The 21,962-nt window shown below is 41.0% G+C and overlaps 3 gene segments (V, D, J or C); all 3 read right to left on the bottom strand.

Moving 5' to 3' along the window:
• Positions 1-6,969: 6,969 nt before the first annotated feature.
• Positions 6,970-7,500, bottom strand: LOC108541506 (T-cell receptor beta chain V region 3H.25-like). The segment is given in 2 exon segments: positions 6,970-7,289; positions 7,397-7,500. Coding segments are annotated over 2 exon segments (369 nt in total).
• A 4,562-nt stretch (positions 7,501-12,062) lies between these two features.
• LOC108541504 (T-cell receptor beta chain V region CTL-L17-like) lies at positions 12,063-12,822 on the bottom strand. The segment is given in 2 exon segments: positions 12,063-12,571; positions 12,697-12,822. Coding segments are annotated over 2 exon segments (558 nt in total).
• A 4,350-nt stretch (positions 12,823-17,172) lies between these two features.
• Positions 17,173-17,896, bottom strand: LOC108541503 (T-cell receptor beta chain V region YT35-like). The segment is given in 2 exon segments: positions 17,173-17,678; positions 17,775-17,896. Coding segments are annotated over 2 exon segments (555 nt in total).
• Positions 17,897-21,962: the final 4,066 nt, after the last annotated feature.

Here is a 21,962-nt window from a genome sequence, read left to right as displayed (position 1 = left end):
CTCCTGAGTAGCTGGGATTACAGTCATGCACCACCATGCCCAGCTAATTTTGTATTTTAGTACAGACGGGATTTCTCCATGTTGGTCAGGCTGGTCTCGAACTCCCAACCTCAGGTGATCCACCTGCCTCGGCCTCCCAAAGTGCTGAGATTACAGGCATGAGCCACCATGCTCAGCCGCAGGTAGGTACTATTATCTTCATTTTAGAGGTGAGGAAACGAGGAATAGAGAGATTCATAGTCTTGCTCATGTTCGCATAGCATTTGAGTAGAGAAGCCAGAATTGTGGTCTGCATTATTTTATTCCAGAGTCTACACCTTTAACTGTACCTTCTAGTGACCCATGGCAGGCAGCACCACATAACTGGGTGGGCAGTGGACGTTTGAACGTCTTCTTGCGGCATCCAGGATGAGACTTAACGCTGTGAACACGGATAGTTCCTTTGAGAGAAAGGTATTTCTTTAATCATGAGTGAGTAGGGGTCAAAGACTATGCCTATCAGAAGTCACATTGTCCAAGACATTAGGTGGAAGATCACTATCTTGTTATATATTATGCATGTTGAAGGGACATTTTATTATGTATGGAAAATATATGAAAATTTTATTATTTATGAAAATATATATGAAACATATAAAAAATGCCAAGGTGAACACCAAAGATGCTTCTGTAATTCTGAGGATTTCCAAGGCAGGCAATCAAGATGCCTTACTTGAGGGAGTGTCACTGAATAGGGAAATATTTTAAGAGACCAAACAGAAGGCACAAGTTGGAAAAGAACCAAGTAAGAGAGAGAGAAAGAAAATTTGGTTCAAATAATGGGCACTGGCAGAAGGGGAGAGAGAAAGGGGCTGGCCTTGTTATGAAAGCCTTGCAGTCTCTGGGAAGAGCAGGAGCTCAAATGCTCAGAGAACCTGGAAACATACAATTAAAGCATGAAAATAAAACAACAAATACTCAGTAAACTGTAGAGTGCTAAATGAACATGAGGTGCTTTTACAGCCAATGACATTGTTGGCAGGGTGGGCAGGAGACTGGAGAGAAGAGGGTGGATTTCTCCGGAAGGCCAATAAGTATATAACAATTCTTTTATCCCGTTTCACTTTTATTACTTATTTTACCCTGTTGTCACTGGCATGTGGTGACGTTTATGTATTAGTAGATGAATGAGGGAAAGTCGTCGTCGCTTGGTTTTCTTTACAGAGAAAGCAGGTCTGGAAATATCCTGGTAGGTTTATTAGCAGGCAGGAATTGGGAAACGTTGGAACACATTGAAAGGCAGTGGGTGCTGGGCAGACGGTGACAGAAGCACTAAGAAGACCAAGCTGAGTTTTTAATTTGAGACTTCATATACCACATATCGCTAATACAAACTGTAAGTAGGGCTGGGATATATTTAAATAGTCAAATGACAAAAAGCAGACCAATGCTATAGCTTCGTGTTTATTTCTTCTATAATTTAAAAAATCTATTTCATTAAACCGAAACAAAGAAATGAAGGTACTGCAACATGAATACACAATTTACTGTTAACAGAGATGCTATCATTTGTGTCATTATCTACAATGACCGTATAGTTTAATGTTCAAATTGAGACACTTTTGTATGTGAAAGAGGATGCTATTAACAATTATGCCAGGACAACAAGACTAAACCGGGATTGCGTGCTAAAATCATGACTGCCCCTCGCCAGACTTTCTAACATGTTCCTTTACTGCCATCTAGCAGCAGTGGAGGGGATTGCAGGAAAGGTATAACACCTTCACATACCACATTTCAAATTAGCCTCAAAGTTGTGGTATATAGAGGTTATCCATAATATCCTTTGCAACCACATAGTTTCTGGATCTGTGTTATCTGCATATGTAATTATGTTCGTATTTGCCAGCCGGTAGTGATGTCTTCCATAGCAACCCTAATTATCACATGCGTAAAATAGCTGTAGATAGATTATACATACACACATATATTTATATATAAAATATATTTTATATTAAGATAAGTATTTACATACCAAGATATATTGTCGCATCATATGTATGATAAAAACTCTTAGTGATGAGAAAGTATTTATATTGATATCAAAGTAAAATAATACATTTCTATTGATATACATTTATCTCATATACAATGCTTATAAATTTTGTGCTTATCATTAACTATAAGGTGTCTTATATTAAATATAATTAAATATTTATGTTAAATGTATATATAAATATTCTAATATTTGTATAAATAAATAAATAGCCAAATAATCACAGTTGTATCAGATCTTAGAGACTAATTAGAGCAAGTCTCTAATTTTGAAGAGGAGGACACTGAGTCCCAGAGAAGTAAGGGCATTTGCCAGGATTTCACAGCTGAAGGGGAGTAAACAGAACCAGATTTGGGATTAGAAAGCAATTTTTCTGACTCCAATTCCAGTGTCTGTGAGTCTAGGGCCTGCAAGAGAGAGAAAGGAACAGTTGAGTGTTTGTAATAACGGAATAAAACGTCGTGCTCCCCTGGGCAGCCTTGTGAGGAACTGAATTTGCTAGGACAGTCCCCGAGTGGGGATTTCAGTCAGTGTTTCTCTGGCATCCATCCATTAAGAGGGTCGTGTTGCCATCTGCCTTGCGGTTTGCTTCAGTCACTGCCCTCCAGGGAAAGTTGGTCTTGTTGAGGTGGTGGATCTGCAGTAGTCAACAGGCTGTTCCACAAATGTACATATCATTGTCTCTGTTGGGGTATGTTGGTGGGGGAAGAGTTTGCAGGAGAACTGTGTTTGAGATAAAATCAGTGGGAATGTTTTTGTGTTTTGGTAAGTAATATCAACCTCAGATATCTGGTCTCTGCACTTGGAGATTGGTTTGGGAACCTTTCCTTCTAAACATGTGGATTCCTCCTAATCCACAGAATGTCTTGTTCTGTATTTGGGTAGTTTCAGGAGCCCATTGCCCAGTGTACCCATCACAACCATTTAAGACATTAATTCATGGTCTTGTACTCTCCTGGTAGCAGCTGCAGCCACAACAATCAACTCGCTTCTTTCTTCTGGGGTAGGAAGATGAAGAAGAGGCTTTTTCAAATGTCTTCTTGGAGTTCAGTGGGGGAAGAGAGCAGCCAGAGGATTTGCACCCTGGAGGGAACTGACTCAGGCATGCTGTGCCACCGCTACTTCGGAGATACATGGCTGAGTCCTTCGGCTCTGCGGGATGGATCTTCAGTGTGGAAGACGTTCTGTTAGGTCTTTCAGCTGTGAATCGTTCCTTGGGCATCCCTGAATCAACTGCATTGTTTTGGTATTCGAAGGAAATCAGAAACTTCGTTTCTTGCCTCAGATTCTGTCGGTACCAGTGAACAAATATGTGACCAGAAGATGGATCGCACCTTAGAATCACCTCCTGTCCCATCTTGGTGACCTTGTGTCCAGGGGTCTGGCTGACTTCAGGCTCCGAGTGTCCTGTGGAAGAAGACAGAAGCCATAGAAGGTGAAGGGAAGCCCAAAGAAAACATCTTTTTATTTTTTTTTTGACAGGATCTTTCTCTGTTGCCCAGGCTAGAGTGGAATGTCATGATCTCTGCTCACTGCAGCCTCCACCTCCCAGGTTCAAGTGACCCTCCCACCTCAACCTCCCAAGTAGCTGGGACTACAGGAGCATGCTACCACACCCGGCTAATTTTTGTATTTTTTAGTAGAGAAGGGGTTTAGCATGTTGACCAGGCTGGTCTCGAACTCTTGACCTTGGGTGATCCACTCACCTCAACCACCCAAAGTGCTGGGAGTATGGCTGTGAGCCACCACACCCAGCCAAAAACACCTTTTATGCAAGTTTTTATGTATACCTGGACTCGCCTGCCCCCAAGAGACACAGGGTCATGCAGCAGAAGAGCCAGATGTTCATGGCGAGGTCAGGCAGGGCAAGGCACTCCCAGAGATGGGTTCTGATGTGCAGTAGCAAAGAGCAGTGAAAGTTCTGGGTTCCCTTGGCCCCGTGAGGTAGGATCTGGCCGTGACATCATGTCCCCAGCAATACCCACAACCTCAGGGCACCTTCTGTAGGAGATGGGGATCCTTGGTTCAAATATTTGGCCTCATCCTTATTTTGCTACACAGATGATGTTAAACAAGGCTCCAATCCCACTTGCAGGTGCTTAGGAAAGTTGAAGATTAAGGAAAACATGCGAGGAAGTGCAAAAGGAAAGAGAAGAAAGAGAGAATAAAAAAATGAAGAACAAAATTGGAAAACACTACAGAAGATTTGCAATGTTATTAATCTTATGAAGTCCTCGGGGCAGAACTTTAGCACAAACAGAAATACTCAAGAGCAATGATATATATTCCTAAAACCCACCAACAAGAAATTTCGACTCTGAAATTCTGACCCTGTCCTAGAATATACCTGTTTAACCCCTCCCTCAGGTGACACTGAGAAAAGTTGTCTCAGACCACACTTCACAATTTTTTCTTTTCTTTTGAGACAAAGTCTCTCTCTGTTGCCCAGGCTGGAGAGCAGTGGTGCAATCTTGGCTCACTGCAACCTCTGCCTCTGAGGTTCAAGAGATTCTCCTGCTTCAGCCTCCTGAGTAGCTGGGATTACAGGATCCTGCCACCATGCCCAGCTAATTTTGTATTCAAAAGTTTTCAGTAGAGATTTTAAAAGGCTAAGCAAAAAAGAAGACCATTTTCCCATTAAACTAGAATGTTAAACTTTAAATAGAACGAGAAGAATTTTCCTGGGAAAGAGAATATTAAATGGATAGATTTAGTTTCTGGGAACTGCACTGAAAACAAAAAGAACAGAGAGAAAATGAGAAACCTAGTTGAAAATGATGTAAATGGAACTGAGCAAAAATGAATGCTTAGAACTTAGGGCATGGTCAGTATTGTCAAGAGCTTCAAAGAGATCAAGCAGGCAAAGAAACACACATGTGTCTTTTGGTCTGGTAAGTATGTAATTTTAATCTTTAGGGAGAACAGTTTTGTTAGAATGGAAATATTTCAAGAAAAAGCTGAAGATGGCATCTAGAGGAGTGACTTCTCTGTGACCAAAGCAAAGATGTAGACCACCAACAGCAAGACTGGGCCTGAGGGACAGAAGGAAAAGGAACTTGAAATGAGAAGGTATAATATTAAATAGATCAGAAAAGTGATAAAGTGAGAACTTCTGTTTGCAGGGTTCAGAGTGATTTTTTTTTTCCGAAGAAAAGAAGTAACTTTGGCCTTCTGGAAGTAAGACAACTGGGTTCAACTTATACTGAAATAAGAGTAGATGTTACTGGAGAGAATAAAGGAACTTCTCTCAAGGTGAATACTATGTGGTGACCAGATCTGTGAACAGATTGGATTATCAAATTTTAGCAGAGTTATTTTGAATTCTATAACTGCTCAACATAAGTGTAGTCTCCTGCCTAGGTAGAGTTGATACCATAATGCTTCATTAGGAATATTGATGTTGAATACATTGCCGCTCATTATAATTTGAATCATATACCTAAAGATTTTTTAATTGTCTGTGCATTAATGTGTTTTACACCAAGAGCACATTAATCTGTTCTCCTTCAGTGCCATAAAGGCCAGTTAGCGAATTTGTAGGAGCTGAAGTTGTCACACTTAAAATGAACATGCTTTTTGTGTTATCTAGGTTTAATTTCTTTTTTTTCTTCTATTTTATTTTATTTTTATTTATTTATTTAAGACGGAGTTTCACTCTTGTTGCCCAGGCTGGAGTGCAGTGGCGTGATCTCGGCTCACCACAACCTCCCCCTCCCAGGTTCAAGAGATTCTCCAGCCTCAGCTTCCCGAGTAGCTGGGATTACAGGCATGTGCCACCACACCTGGCTAATTTTGTATTTTTAGTAGAGATGGGGTTTTTCCATGTTGGTCAGGCTGATCTCAAACTCCCAACCTCAGGTGATCTGCCCTCCTTGGTCTCCCAAAGTGCCGGGATTACAGCCATGAACCACCACACCTGGCCGGCTTAATTTCTTAAAGAAAGATTAACCCGAACTTTTACGTGGTCTGATATTGTTCTAAATACTAAGGTTTTGATCCTCTCTCCAAACCTTCTCTTTTCCCAAGGTCTCCATATTCCAGAAAATGTATTAATTATCCCTGACTTCTCACTTGTGATGGGTGCCTATTGGATGTTCTGACTGGATTCCACCCCTTGAAATCCTTGGTCCACAAGGTCAGAGGGACAGGCTCCCGGACACCATCTTGTTCAAAATAACTCAATTCCCTTGGATTTCCAAGAGCACATTATTGAGTAAAGCAGGATCACATTTTCCCCCCCTGCACTCTAGATTTGTAATCTAGCATGAGAGAAAGTCAGGTTAGTCTCAATTGACTGGAGGACTAACATCTGAATCTGCAATTTTCTAATCACTGTGAGACCTAAGAAACAGCAAAGGCTACTTATAATAAAAGAGAACAATGAGGCGGACAAGGTATATAAAAAATGAGTTGTCAGTTGGCCATGCCATGGTTCTAAAGTTTCTTTCTTTCTTTCTTTCTTTTTTTTTTTGGAGACAGAGTCTTGCTCTGTCACCCAAGCTGGAGTGCAGTGGTGCTATCTCGGCTCACTGCAAGCTCCGCCTCCCGGGTTCACACCATTCTCCTGCCTCAGCCTCTGGAGTAGCTGGGACTACAGGCACCTGCCACCACAACTAGCTAATTTTTTTTTTTTTTAATACAGACGGGGTTTCACCATGTTAGTCAGGATGGTCTTGATCTCCTGACCGTGATCCACCCGCCTCAGCCTCCCAGAGTGCTGGGATTACAAGCATGAGCCACCGGTTCTAAGGTTTCATTGCAGTTTATTTCTGGGAAGTTCCTGTGTTCTTGCTTTGCGGTTCTATGGGACATACATTTAGGCTTATAATACATTCCCCCTTGGCTTAAGCTAGCTCTAGTTTCTGTTATTTCCTTCCAACCTAGTACACCACCTGCTTCCTCAGCTGGGTCTGTGATGAGTTTGTGCCCTAAGATTAGCTAATATTTAACACTGTGGATTGACTGCTGGCACAAAAATACGTGGCTGAATCCTTCAGCTTCGTAGCCTGGATCTCAAGGCTACAGGGTGAATTTCGGGGGCACTTAGCTGAAAATCTTTCCTTGGGCATCTGTGTTTCATCAACGACATCTTCATTCTGGAAGGAAATCAAGAATTTGAACTCTTTTTTTAGGACCTGTTGGTACCAAAAAACATAACTGTGTCCTGTTATTGGGGCACAATATAATTTTGCTTTCTGTCCTTCCCCTTTGACAAGATGTTTTGGAGTCTGGGTGACTTCTTCACCAGGAGAACCTGTAAAGAAAGCAGACGGGAGTTGGAGACTGAGCCCATGAGGGAGTTTGATGACATGGACGAAACGCTTAGAGCAGGGAGCTGACGATTGCAGAACAGGGACTTACCTGCAGCCAGGAGACAAAGGACTGTGAGGCAGGTGAATATGGGGCTCATGGCAGAATCGGGGGAAGAGCAGGCAGCAGAGGCAGGCGGCTCTCTGTGTGGCTCTCTCCGCCTCTATCGGCAGCTTCTCTGTGACGTGATCACTTCGTAGAATCCAATTGTCTTTGGCATCCTGCTGTATACAAGTAACACAAATTAACAGGATATACGAAACAATTGTATTCAGCCACTGGAAAGCAGGCAGCACAGAGCTGTGATTCTGCCAAAGCACCAAAACATGGGGGCAATTTCTACACACACAGAGTAGGGAACAGAGCAACAGAGCATGGCAAATTTTGAGTTGCAGAAACAGGTTACAAAATCAGCAGGGCCTGAGGCAGCTAGAATTTTCAAGGAAAGACCACCAGAGAGGAGGAAGCTGCACAAGAACTCCAGATGTCTGGAGGAATTATCTTAAATTTTTGGCTAAACAGTAATCTGTGTCTGTGTAGGAAAAAGCTTTAAAAGGCATTTGAGAGAAACCCCAGAAAGGCTTCACCAGCATCCACGGAATGTCCATGCTCTAGTAATGAGACAAAATTAGGCTAGAGCAGGAGTTGGTGAACTACAGCCCACGGTCCAGGCACCTATTTCTGTAAACTGTTTTAGGGGCAGGGGGCAGGAGGGTAGAGGTAGTTCCAGAATGCCTGCATGAGGAGCTTTAAATACCCTCGCCCCAGAGAAAAAGACGTAACTGCTGAAAATTTAAAAATAACCATTGGGGATCTCTGAAAATTCATGAGTCACGATCAATTACCTGAATCTGACCTTGGGTTAATACTTCTTGGTCTCTTAGAGAGTTGGAAACATCTAGTGTTGTTCATCTCTATAGGTGGTGATGTAATGAACTATTCCATAGTAGGGATATCTGCATTGTCTTTCAAAATTAAAATGAGGATGAGGACACATTCATTCTCATCCTCTGAAACCAACAATCTATAGCTAGGAGGTACCAATTCTTTCTTATACTTGTGAACCTTATGCACTCAAACATCCATTTTTCCAATCCATCATTATGAGTATTTTAGTCCACTAAAGATCATAAGATAGTGGCTTTTAGAAAGCTATTCTGGTAGATTTCAGAAATCCTGTTTCTTCTGAACAAGCCGTGGTACTTTATATTTTGTATTACTATTAAAAATGTAAATCAGACTCTAGTAATTTTAATATATCTTCTAAAGCACCACATCTAACATTTAAATATAAGTCCTGTTTATATGCCACATAAGTGGTTCATCAACAGATTTATATTAGGGAAAATAGTTAAATGCATTGTAAATAATGCATGACCCAGGCAATTTATTTGTCTTAAATTCTGGCGCAAAGTTTTAGCAGTTTGAATTTTCCTACTTGATGAGAAAACTGCAAGACTGCATCCATGTTCCTATGAGGGAAGTTTCTTCTCTTTCTTAGGGCATGGATTCATGAGAGTGAGGTTCTGTCTTGTCTAGGCTTGCCCTTAAATGCAGAGAGCTATACAGCTGTAGGATTCCTTACAAGTCTAAATGATACAGATGTCTGCCAGACTGGGTTTGCACTGGCCAGTGTTAAGGTAACAGATTCCTTCTTATCCAGAGTGGCATTGTTCTCATCATGTACATCTCTTTGGTTTATAACTTCCAGGAGTTTAAAACAAGTCTATCTGGCTTGTTTATTACCTTATTTCCAGAACCTGAAACAATGTCTGTTACACAGGAGTTCCTAAATACATATTTGCTGAACAAATGACATAAGAATGAACATCAGGCCGGGCGCGGTGGCTCAAGCCTGTAATCCCAGCACTTTGGGAGGCCGAGACGGGCGGATCACGAGGTCAGGAGATCAAGACCATCCTGGCTAACACTGTGAAACCCCGTCTCTACTAAAAAATACAAAACTAGCCGGGCGAGGTGGCGGGCTCCTGTAGTCCCAGCTACTCGGGAGGCTGAGGCAGGAGAATGGCGTGAACCCGGGAGGCGGGGCTTGCAGTGAGCTGAGATGCGGCCACTGTACTCCAGCCTGGGTGACAGCGAGACTCCGTCTCAAAAAAAAAAGAATGAACGTCAACAGGCAGTCTAAGTCCTGAGTCTTCTTTACAGCATTGTAAGTTTCATCACTCACATCTGAGTGTCACCTCTGTTTCTATCTCTGTAATCAGGATATCCACAGAGTCTGTGGGACTAGAGTCTAGGAGCAGGGCCTGGAGAGGAAAATGGGGGTGAATATTGGACTACCAGAGGAAGGTGTGGAAAAAGACTACAGTGTTAGTGCCCGAGGCAGACAGGCTATCTATGCCCAGGACTCACTGCCCTCAGGAGGCAAAGGGACTCATAGCAGAGGAACCTGGTGCTATAGGCAGGCTTGGAGCAACAGCGGGCCCTCAAGCTTCAGAGCTCTAAAGGCTCTGCCTCCAAATTCTGTGTGGTGTTTCTATTTTGTCTCTTTTACCTACAGCTCTCTAAAACCCTGCACATATTTGCTTGGCAAGAAATTGGCAAGTTTTTAAGGATCAAAGAGGGGTCTCAGACTCTCAGATAAAATAAAACAGGGTTAGTTTTTCTAGGTTAAACTAATGTGTGATCAGCACTAACAGCATAACTCAGAGAATATACAGGTGGCTAGTTCATGTCTACTCTTAATGAGGAAGCAAGGCAGGCAGGAAGAAAGGGAAGAAGGAGGGAGGGAAGATTGAGAAGGACAAGAGAGAGATCTATTTTTATTGAACCTGAGCTTCCTCTGGAAAGACAGGCTTTATGCAGGTCGTATAAATTAATCAATCATCTCTAAATAGTATGGTTCCAAATTGTATGGTTCATACGGAAGAATCATGAAAAGGTCTAAGCCAGCCTCTCTAGCTAAATCCAGGGTTCTAGTCCCTATGGTGAAAGTGCTAAACCTGTAGGTCTCTTCTCTCTCGGTTGGGCAGGAAGAGGGTGGGTGTATATCTGTGATATCACCACATGTACCCACTCTCGGACTCCAAGTGTCATTTTTGACATAGTCAGCTTGCAGTTTATGGTGACCCTTTCCTTGTATCTCACAGCTTCCTGGACTGCATGTTGGGCTAGTCTGGATAAAGGATGCTCTACAGCTTCTCTCACCACTCTTGGAGGCAGCTGATTTTCTGCCTGCACCTGTCCCCGAACAGCCTGTCACTTCTTCATCCATGTTCCACCCTCATAGGTTCCCTACCATGCATATAACCATGGTTCAAAGTTTACTACTTGAGGAAAACACCTCACATCTCTACAAGTTAAAGAGTTTATGTTTAATTCCTCACCTTCTAAGGGAGACTCATTCATCTTTAAAGGATCCCTTGGGATCAAAATTTAAGTTCTGCATTTTTTACCCTTCATCCTCCCAGGTTTATCCCAAAGACACTCTTACTCTGTGTTGGTCCTCAGTGCAACTCAGTGCTAGTCACCAGTGAGGCATAGTCACCAGGGCTCACCCCTCTGGCCAAGACCCAAAGAAAAGCGAGGGCAATGTTGGTGAGAGTGTGGAAATCTTCCGGTTTATAACCATTTACCTTCCTATTCGAAGGTCTGACTTAGAATCCATGTAAACTCTGAAGAGAGAATGAGCCTGGGAAGTAAATTGTCTACATTTTGATCCTGGCTCCATCACAAACGAGATACATAATAAAGGGCTAGTTACTTGTCTGTGTCTCAGTTTCCTCATGGATAAATGAGTGAGGTTACAATAGTACTAACTTTCTGAGGTTGTTGTAAAACTTACATGAACTATAAATATATGTGAAGAAGACTTAAGGTCTAGCATGTATTAAGTGCTTAGTAAATGTTAGCTGTCATTATATTATCATTAATATCATTAAAGCAAACAATTTGTAAAAGCTCTTTTGTAATAGATCTTGTCATGTTTTTCCAACATTATCTTTATTTAATGTGCAAAATTTTACATTTTTAGATAGCCATGTAACTATATTTTCTGCTTTTTCTCAGAATACATTCTCATTGAGGGATTTTAATTATCAAGTAATTTGTAATTATATACTTTCATGTGACAATTTATGAGGTTGCAATATTTCTCACTCAGCATTTTGTTTATCTTTGTTAAGGGGAGCAGGATCTTCCATCTTCTTCCCTCCTGTAGTTTTTCTTATTGACTTTTGATGGCGCTCTTATGCATCTTAATGACATTATTACTGTCTTCTATACAGATGGCTCCATGATCTTCATCTCCAAATGTACTCTATTTTCAGCATCTTTTCTTTATATATTTATGATTTCCATTTGGTCGTCACAATAGTACCTCCAGCTCCAGATATGAGCAGATTAATGTATGGTCTTCTTTTTTTTCCCTCTCCAATGTGGTTTTTCCTCTGAGAGATTTTTATTTTGGGACACCTGTGCTTTCATTCTCCCATTAATGAGGTAGTTGCTCCAGGTCTGGGCTAAAAACGTGGATTCCTCAGGAAGATTAAATCCTATAAAAATTAATCGAATGCCAGAGACTTGAGTTTATATGACATTGGGTCTCCATCATTCTTCACATATCACCTCTTATATTTCTAAGCCTCTGACTTAGATTAAAACAATGAAAAAAAGAAAGAAAAAACTCCTGTTCATCTTCTGAAAAGGATAGCATGGGTTCTAAATGTAATTCTGGGAAAATACCACCAACTGAATGTCAGGCATGTATTACCACTTTTCCATTCTTGGCATAACTGTCAATGGTTTTTATTGGTTTGTGCTCAACTCTGTCTACAGATGAGATATTGACAGTCACAAACCCACTTCCTATTGTTGTGAGAGGTGGTGGGGGAGAAGTCCTAGAGAAAGCACCTGGAAGTGGGAAACAATGAGGTTTATGAACAAAGGGGAGGCAGCACTGTAGCTCTGTGTCTTTGCTGCTGGCACACAGGTACACAGCTGCATCCTCCAGGCCTGGTGAGCGGATGTCAAGAAAGCAGAAAGAAGTGTTCGGCCTCCTGGATTGGAAGTTATCAGGGGTGTCTGCTTCATTGTTAAAATCTTTGTCATAGTAGTGGAACAGTAGCTTTGGGGCCTGACTTGGCTTCTGCTGGTACCAGTACATGACTTTATGGTTCAGATTCTGAGAACAACTCAAGGTCACTGGCTTTCCCGACTGAGTAACCTGGTATCTTGGGTTCTGGATGACCATGACATCCCCATGGCCTGTAGAGAAAGAAGACAAATTTGGAGTCAGAGTTAAGGAGAACAGTGTTACTGCTATGAATGAAAGGCGTAGACTGAGGACAAGACAGCTTTAGTCAAAGATTTCCTTTCTGCCCAGTGCTCACCCGTTCCAAGGAGACAAAGGGCCATCCAGTGGAGAAGCCCAGGACTCATGGCGGGAATACCACCTCATGCAGGAATGAAGCATCTCTCTGTCTCAGGCTCTGATTCCTGGGTTGAGAGGCGGGAGTTTAGAGAGTCTCCAATCCCTGATAGGCAGATTCGCCTGTGATGACTGTTGCTGTTGACTTTACCAGGGCCAGGATCATTCCTTGTTGCAATGTGATACACAGCTTCCTACGTTGCAGGTACATGGGCTTGTCTGGAACAGGGATGGAACAGATATTTATTTTCTGTATCATTTGCTGCTTCTTTGAGACAGGTGTCCCCATATTTGCCCCATCCCTGTCTCTGTCCCATGTTCATCCAGTTCGCCTCCCTTTACCCCACTTTTTTCACATCCTAAAAAGCAGCCCAGAGGTTTCTCCATAAAGATAGCATTTGCTAAAGTCTCACTCAAAAACCATTAAGATAGTGCCTTTGCTTTTTGCTACTCACATTAAAGATGGATGAATGTGATTAGGTACTTAGTGTATTTACTATAGAAAATTAATTTCTATTTACACCATGAAAATATATTTTAAAATATTGGTGCCTAGATTTAGGAAAACTGATTACATAATATTTGGAGTACGGAGATATATGTGGTAAGTAGGGTCTGTATCTGACCTAGTCCAGGAACTGTGCAAAATGATACTTGAGAAGAGGGGCCTTAGGCCTGTAATTATTGTAGGTGCCATCTAGAGCTTGACCACTCAGTGTGGTCATAGACTGGCAGCTTTGGCATCACTTGTACTCTCGTTCAAAATACAGGGAATCTTAGGCTCCAACCCTGACTGATTGGATTAGAATCCGCATTTTAACAAGGTCATAATTTACATGCACATTAAAGTTTGAGGAGCACTGGGCTAAGAGGATTTTGGAGATGGTGGAGAAATATATGCAGAGCAGGATGTTGAGGACACATTGTAAGAAATGATATTATGTAAGGATGATTCAGATACACTCAATTGCATGGTGGCCTTCCTAAGCATATCGTTTCTTTTTTGTCCTAAAGGAGACGATTAGAAGTTGACTATTAGAAGCTTGCTGGACTAGCTGCCATGAATCTGTACCTTTCACTGGTCTGACTGAGAGAAGAATAAGGATCATCCATTTCAAGTCTAAGGTGCCAATCCATGGTATTTTAGTGGTCTAGGAACCTATAGAAGACTCCCTATTATGAAGACACCAGTTCTTAAATTAATAGATAGTTTTAATATGATTTCATTCAAAATATCAGATTGGATAAGGCTGACAATAATTTTAATAAACATGAAAATTTGAAACTGTATCATAAATGACATTTGTAGGCACAGTGTGGCAAACAGTAGGAAATACTCGATGCTAGAGGTGACTGTTTTCAAGGTTCCCATGGCCTGGGTCTTGCCTGACTTCTATCATGGTTGAGGAGATTATTACAGCAGCATGCCTGTTGTCCATTCATGGAACCCCATTGGTAAGCTCTGTCTACCATCACAGGGTGAGTCTGGTCCATCTGTGTAGCCAGCTTGGTCAGCATCGTATACATGTAGCCTCACCATCCTCACAGCACCCTGCTGAGCCCACTGCCAACACCACTTCAGGACAATGAGAGTGATGGGCATTGTGAAGCATTGAAAGGCTTTCAATTCCATCTTATCCAATCATATGCTGTGTATTTATCGACTGTAGACACTTACATCCAGACAGACATGTTCTCTTAGGGATTCTGTAGGAAATACCTCGTTAGTTCTTGCAATTTGTTCTGGGTGTGGCCTCATGTGGTGTCATGCCCAGGGGTTGCTTCAGAGTTGCCATCTCTCACCTGTCCAGGCTTAGGATGAACTTCCTGTCATAGGGTAATAATTAAGACAGAATCTTTACTGATGAAAGGAAAAACATAAAGGCCAAGGGCAGCGTGGGAGGAGAAGACCCGGGTCCTCCTATCACGTCATCCTCCTATCATGTCAAAGAGAGGTGTGCTGGGTGCAGGGGTCCAGGCTGCTTAGCACTAGACATTCCAGGTTTGAAGTATCAGCTGTTTATAGGAGTTGCCATCCTTGACTTCTTCGTGTATACTTTAAATTGCAGCTTTTATCACTTCCTGGAAAGTCCAAAGACGTTAGAGCCCTTATCTTCATTTATTCTTTCCATCTTTTATGCCAGCATTCTTCATTATTCATAACTACTCTAAAAATAGCTATTAATTGGAACATGAAGACATATTTGAGGCTTAATCAGAATAAAAGTTGATGTTTTGGAGTGTGCTCGAAAGTTCTGGAGACCTAATGGACAACACAGTGACTATAGTTAATGATTATTGTACACTCGAAATTTTCTGAGAGTAGATCATTCTCACCATACATACACAACACAAAAGTAACTTTGTGAGGTGATGAATATGTTAATTAGCTTGAGTGTGGTAATCATTTTGCAGTGTATATGTATATCAAAACATCGCCTTGTATACCTTAAATATACACAATTTTTTTCTGTCAATCATACCTTAAGAAAGATTAACAAATAAAATAACATTATAAAAATTGTACATAAAGATACCTCTTGAGCTAACAGAACTATAGAGCCACTGTCTGCCCATTACAGGATAGAACATTCGGTGTCTATAGTATGAAATGGCAAAGCACTGAATTAAACTTCCACTTGCTAGATTTTGGAGTTGAAGCAATGTACCCACCAAGAACTTGTTTTGCCTCATAGCTGCTATTTTTAAATATAATGGAGAGATTACAGAGTGGAAAAATAAATCAATAATTTAGTTACTCACGATGACCTTGGATTACATAACACAATAAAAGGAAAGGCACCTGTTAGAATTCTCTAGCTGAAATTTTGAACAAAAACTCATGTCCAATATGTGACTATGCTTTAGAAATCCATTTATCTTTGTTCTTGTCATACTAAAGGAGTTGATGGACAAGTTTCAAGCAAAATATGTGTTTGTGATGCCTGTGACAGAAACAATATACCTATTCATATTACATATCCACATAGGAAGAGAGAGTACTGATTGTCTAAAAATTGGGTCTTGATTATTAGAAAAGGAAAATAGGTTTTAAATCGCTTGAAAAAATAAAAATCCAAGCCCACTTGTAATATTTTCTCAGTATTCATTTGCATAATCAGTATTAGGATATGAGTTAAATAATAATTTGAGGTTCTAAATAACAATCAGACTGGGAAAATGAAACTTATTATTATAGTGAATTTCAGGATTGTTTGCAAAAACGTGGCTGAAACACGAGCAGAATATTGGAATCCGGATGTTAAAAGAAGGCAGTTGAACCAAGTATAATGTGTTATACCATTAGGTCTCACTAAGAATTACATATTCCAGGCCAGGCATGGTGTCTCATACCTATAATCCCAGCACTTCGGGAGGCCAAGGCAGGAGGATCACTTGAGCCAAGAAGTTTGGGACCAGCCTGGGCAACACAGTGAGACCTGTCCCTACAAAAAATGCAAAAGTTAGCTGGGTGTGGTCATGTACACCTATAGTCCCATCTACTAGGGAGGCTGAGGCAGGAGGACCGCTTGAGCCCAGGAAGTCGAGGCTGTGGTGAGCCATGATCACACTGCCATGGCACTCCAGCCGGGGTGACAGAATGAAACCCTGTCTCAGAAAGAACAAAAGGCTGGCCACGGTAGCTCACACCTGTAATCCCAGCACTTTGGGAGGCTGAGGCGGGTGGATCACTGAGGTCAGGAGTTCAAGACCAGCCTGGCCAACATGGTGAAACATGGTCTCTATTAATAATATAACAATTAGCCGGGTGTGGTGGCGGGTGCTGCTAATCCAAGCTACTCGGGAGGCTGACGCAGGAGAATCGCTTAAACCCAGGAGGCAGAAGTTGGAGTGAGCTGAGATTGTGCCATTGCACTCCAGCCTGGGCGACAGAGCAAGACTCTGTCTCAAAAAAAGAAAAAAAAATAGGAATATATATTCCTATTGTAGCAACTGGAAGTGATCTCTAAAAATGTTCTGTATCGACTGACATGTATCTATTTATAGTGCTAACTGTATTTTTTAACATTACAAACCCAGACCCTATGTGGACAGAAAATTAGCATTAACCTCTGATAATGGACTTGACTGTTCCACTCTAGAATAACATTGTTTTAAAGTGTTTGGAAATTTATAAATGCTAGACAAAAGCAACCTAAACTCATCACCACCATTACCAACGTCACCACTATCACCCTTACCAGGATCATCATTGAGCAACCTAAAAGCCTGTAGTAAATGCATTTGTATTCACTATTTTTATCTTCATCAGAAAGACTTGTTTATCTTACTATAAGAAGGGATATAAAGAAGGCCCCACAGTCAGAGTCACAAACCTTTCAGAGCAACAGGATAAACAAGAAGCCTGCTGTACTTTATAACCAGGGCAACATACACTTTAAAAAATAAAACCAGAAACACATAGATTGAGTTCTGTTTAAAGAACTTCAGAGATCCCCCAAACTACAAGTATTTCCATCCAAATCTTCTTGGAATACTCTTGTATTTCATGAGTTAATTCTGGTTCTTTATCTCCCCTCCCTTGGGGGAGGAGGCACAGGGAAAGCCTTCCTTTTGGGTGGCTGTGAGTTGAGAGGAGAAGGCTATGGTTTTGTACAGCAAGGACATGACTATGAAGCACTGTGTCTTGGCTACTGGCACAGAAATAAACTCCAGAATCCTCCAGTTCTGCAGGCTGCAGCTTCAGAGTAGAATATGTCCCTCCAGTCCTTTCAGCTGAGAATCGCTTTTTGGGCATACCGGACTCATCCTGCATAGACGCTCTCATAAAGTATATCAGAAATTTTATTTCTTTCCCTATAACACGTCGATACCAATAAAGATAATCATGTCCAGAAATCGGGTCACATCTCAGAGTCACAGTCTGGCCCTTCTCTATTACCCTGTGGCTGGGGAACTGAGTAACTCCAGGTTCTATATGCTCTGTGGGAAGAGACAAAAACAGAATACATGACAACACATGGCATGAGTAGACTGGGATAGGGTAGAGCACAGATATTTAAGTACCTGAAGACTCACTTGCTCCCAGGAGACAAAGGGACACTAAACTGAGAAGCCTAGAAACCATGGCAGGACCCAGGTAAATCACGTTTCCAGATGAAGGAGCTTGCAAGCATGAGAAAAAGGAAAGCAAATCTGTCTCTTGGCCCTGTAAGATGTGGCCTCCAGTGACATCAGCATGTTAGCCAATGTCCACAGCCTTAGGAGCTCCCTCTAGGGACAGGAAACATAGAAGACCTAGCCAGGAATCTCTGAAGATTGCCTCTAGAGGGGACAATGGAGAAAAACCGACGTCAATTAAAATCAACCTGTTTATGCATTTGACTAGATGTTAACCTTATATATACCTCTCATAGCTCCTGAGTCTGATGTCTAGATCCTACCTCATCCCATCTAGCCCTGTCTACCCTCATGTATCACATCCCCAAAGACTGTGGGGCATTTCAACTTACGGTAGTTATTGTTGCTATTGCTAATGATCAATACTTACCTTCAAATTCTCTTTTCCCATTATCTCTCTAATGCACTCCAACAAGTTTCCCACCCACCTCCACCATTCTCAAACAGCATGCTCAAAACATGAAAGATGATCCTCAACTTTGCTTCACCAACAGCCTTCCAGCTGAAAACCTTAGAGTGGTCCTCGAATATTCTTTTTCTATCCCACCCTATAGCCAATCCATTAGGAAATTCAACTGGCTCTACCATCAAAATACACTCAGAATCCATCCATTTTTTTCATCACCTTCATTGCTAACCCTTGGGACAAAGCCATCATCATCTTTTTCCTGGATTACTGCAATAGATTCCTAACTGACCTCCCTGCTTTCATCTACTCTACTTCTGAATTAGCTCTCAAACTCAGCCCTCTAGAACATGCTAGATCATGTCACTCATCTCCACATCATCTACTAGCTCCCAGTTTTATTTGGAATAAGAAAACAAAGCAACAAAGCACTTAAGGCCATCAAGGTCTTGTATGATCCATCCTGCCCCGTTAACTCTCTGACGTAAACTCTACCACTCCCTTCCTTAAATTTTCAGTAATATGGGCCTCCTCATTGATCCTAAAATATTTTTTAGGGCCTTTGCACTGGCTCCTTCCTCTGCCTGGAATGCTTTTCCCCCAGATACCTACATGTCTCTTTCTTTCATCTTGAAATCATTGCTCAAAGGTCACTTCCTCATTGGGCCCTACTCTGAACAATATATTGTCATTTCAACGCTTCTTACTCTGACAGTCCTGATCTCCCTCATCTTAGTCTGCCTTTTCTTGTCTACATTGCAGGTATCACCTGCTAATACACTAAATGCTTTATTTATTTGTTTATCTCTGTCTCTCCCTCCCTGCAAAAATGTAAACATCAAGTAGACATGAGTCTTTGCCTTTTTTCTTTTTAATATGCGCACTGAGAACATCATACAATGCCTAAAACTCTTTCAAGAGGAGGTACTGCTGGAATAAAATCTTGAAAGGAGACTAGACTTTTCCAATAACTTATGGAAGGCATACCCCAGACAGGGGGACATTAAAGTCTCAAAATTATTTTCTTTCTTTGTAGTTTGAGATGGGTGTCAGATAAAAACATGAGAGCAAGTTTTGCGGAAAATATTATGAGGACATGAGTTTTTTGGTCTAGTCTCACATTAACTGGACATATTGGAGTATATTAATTTTGAGTGGCTGCTATAAAAACTACCACAAAATTGCTGGCTTATAATGGCAGAGATTTATTCTCACAGTTCTGGAAAAGTCCAAAATCAATGTCACTGGACCAAAATCCAGGTGTCATCAGGACCACATTCCCTCTAGAGGATATAGGAGAGAAGATTCATTCCTTGCCTCTGTTTCTAGTGGCTGCCTCACTCCTCGGCTTGTGGTCACATCACTCTAATCTCTTCCCCTATGGTCACATTGCCTTCTCTTCTCCATCTGTGTCTGATCTCCCGCTGGCTATCTCTTATAAGGATACATGTAATTGCATTAAGGGCCACCAAGCTCATCCAAAATAATCTCCTTATCTCCAGATCCTTAACTTCATCACATCTGTAAAGTCCACTCTCGCCATCTAAGGTAACAGAGGCAGATCCCAGGGATTAGGATGTGGATGTCTTTGTGAGGAAGGGTATTATTCAGCCGGCCACACAATACAAAATCTGACTTTTGGAAATTCTCGCAGGTATCATTTTCCTGCAATAGTAGTGCATCAACTTTAATCTTTTGTACATAAATCTGACATGGACATTTTCTTCACAGTGGAGCCTCAATATTTGCCTCCTCATAAAAACTAGCTTTGGTGGAGTCTGTGTGGCCCAGCATGCTTGGGATTGTGCACAAAGGAGACTACAGAGGGAGCCCCTGTCTCAGAGAACCATCAGAGAAGCTCTAGTGATGGGCTTCTTAATAATGGGCTTCTGCTCAGCCTCCCTCACTACCCTTCCACTCTGCCATGTTTAGGATGCAGTGAAGCAGAGGTCAAGAAGAAGAAGAGGTTGAATTCTAGGTCTGTCTGAGAGCTTCGAGTCTGGGGAGTAAGGACAACTAACAGCAGCCTCACAAATTGGCTTGATAGGGACTCAGGTGACCCAAAGCTGGAGAACTGATGTCCTGTAGCTATAACAATACTACTAAGTGACTTTATATCCTTCATCTAACACCTGCTGGTGCTAACATCACATAAACTGCGAATTTGACACTGGCACAGTTGTCAAATTCAGTTTTACTAAACTAAAGACAGTTCAGTTTTACTAAACTAAAGACTGTAATCAGATTTCCCCAGTTTTTCTAATAATGACCTTTTCCTGCCCTAGTACCTAATCCAGGATCCCATATTACATTTAGGTGTCATCTCTTCTTAGTGTTCTTCAATTTGTGACAGCCTCTTTCCTTGTTTTTAATGATATTGACATTTGAAGATTACTGGTCAGGTGTTTTGTAGAATGTCATTAAACTTGGATTTGTCTGATGCTTTCTCATTATTAGACAGGAAGTATAGATTTGGGAGAGGAATATTACAGATATGTAGTCACATGATAACATCACAACATTGCATCATAAGAGAATGCACATGAGGTTCACAAGACTTATTACAGGTCATGTTTATTAACTTTGGTCACTTGGTTACCATTTTTCTATTTCCCTTGTCTATTCATTAGAGGCAGGCCACTGAATCCAGGAGAGCGGAATCTAGGGGGATGAGTATAAAAGAATGTATGGGCATATGTTAAAACCACTGTCTTAATTAATATTTTGGGGACGATACTTTGCAACTGTACAAATGATCCATTTCTTCTTAAAGTTACACCCACTAATTTTAGCACTCGTCATTGGGTCTTATGTGTGGCAACTACTCACAGTGGTGTTGTCACAGTGACTTTTCTATTTCCTCTGTTTCTTCTACATATGCAATTTGGAATTCTTCAGTAAGAGATTGCCCTGTCTCACATTTTTTATTATTCATTTATTTAATCATTTCATTTTCAGTGTGAACTTACGGATTTTCTTTTACAAATTGTTCCAGCCTTAGTCATTGGGGAAGCTCTTTCAAATGGATTCCTCTGTCCTTTTCAGATGTGTCCCATCCTTTTTCTTTTCTTTTCTTTCTTTTTTTTTTTTTTTTTTTTTTTTTGAACACACCTTGTTACAACACTCTTGCATTTTTTACCTCAGGGTCCTAGAACCATCTTTCATTCTTTTAATTGGAGAACAATATTTGGCAACAAACATCTGGGCACTAGTGGTCTTCTAAGTGGACAGAACTATGAAATACATATATATACACCAACCCGTTATTCACACAGGTATGTATTCATTTCTTTACCATTTTATCTATATGCTTAAAAACAATACATTCATACTGATATCTCCAAACAGATATTCTTGTATGTTAGAAATGTTCTTCAGTTTTGCTCTGAGACTTGAGTTACTTGTAAACAGTTTGATATTTTGAAGTCTCGCCCACATAGACCAGGAGCCAAATTTAGTGAAGGGCTTGTTTTGCTTTAATACTGAGGCAAAAGTCATCTGAAACCTCTGCTGATTGACCCATGAATTATTGAGTTTCTCATTCTCACTGCGCGCTCTCTCTATATATATATATATCACTATATATATATATATATCACTATATATATATATATCACTATATATATATATCACTATATCACTATATATATATATATCACTATATATATATATCACTATAT

Source organism: Rhinopithecus bieti, unplaced genomic scaffold (genome assembly GCF_001698545.2).
Source record: "Rhinopithecus bieti isolate Rb0 unplaced genomic scaffold, ASM169854v2 scaffold_20175, whole genome shotgun sequence".
Classification (NCBI taxonomy): domain Eukaryota; kingdom Metazoa; phylum Chordata; class Mammalia; order Primates; family Cercopithecidae; genus Rhinopithecus; species Rhinopithecus bieti.
The sequence above is the reverse complement of the archived record's forward strand: the minus strand, read 5'-3'. Positions and strand labels throughout refer to the sequence as shown.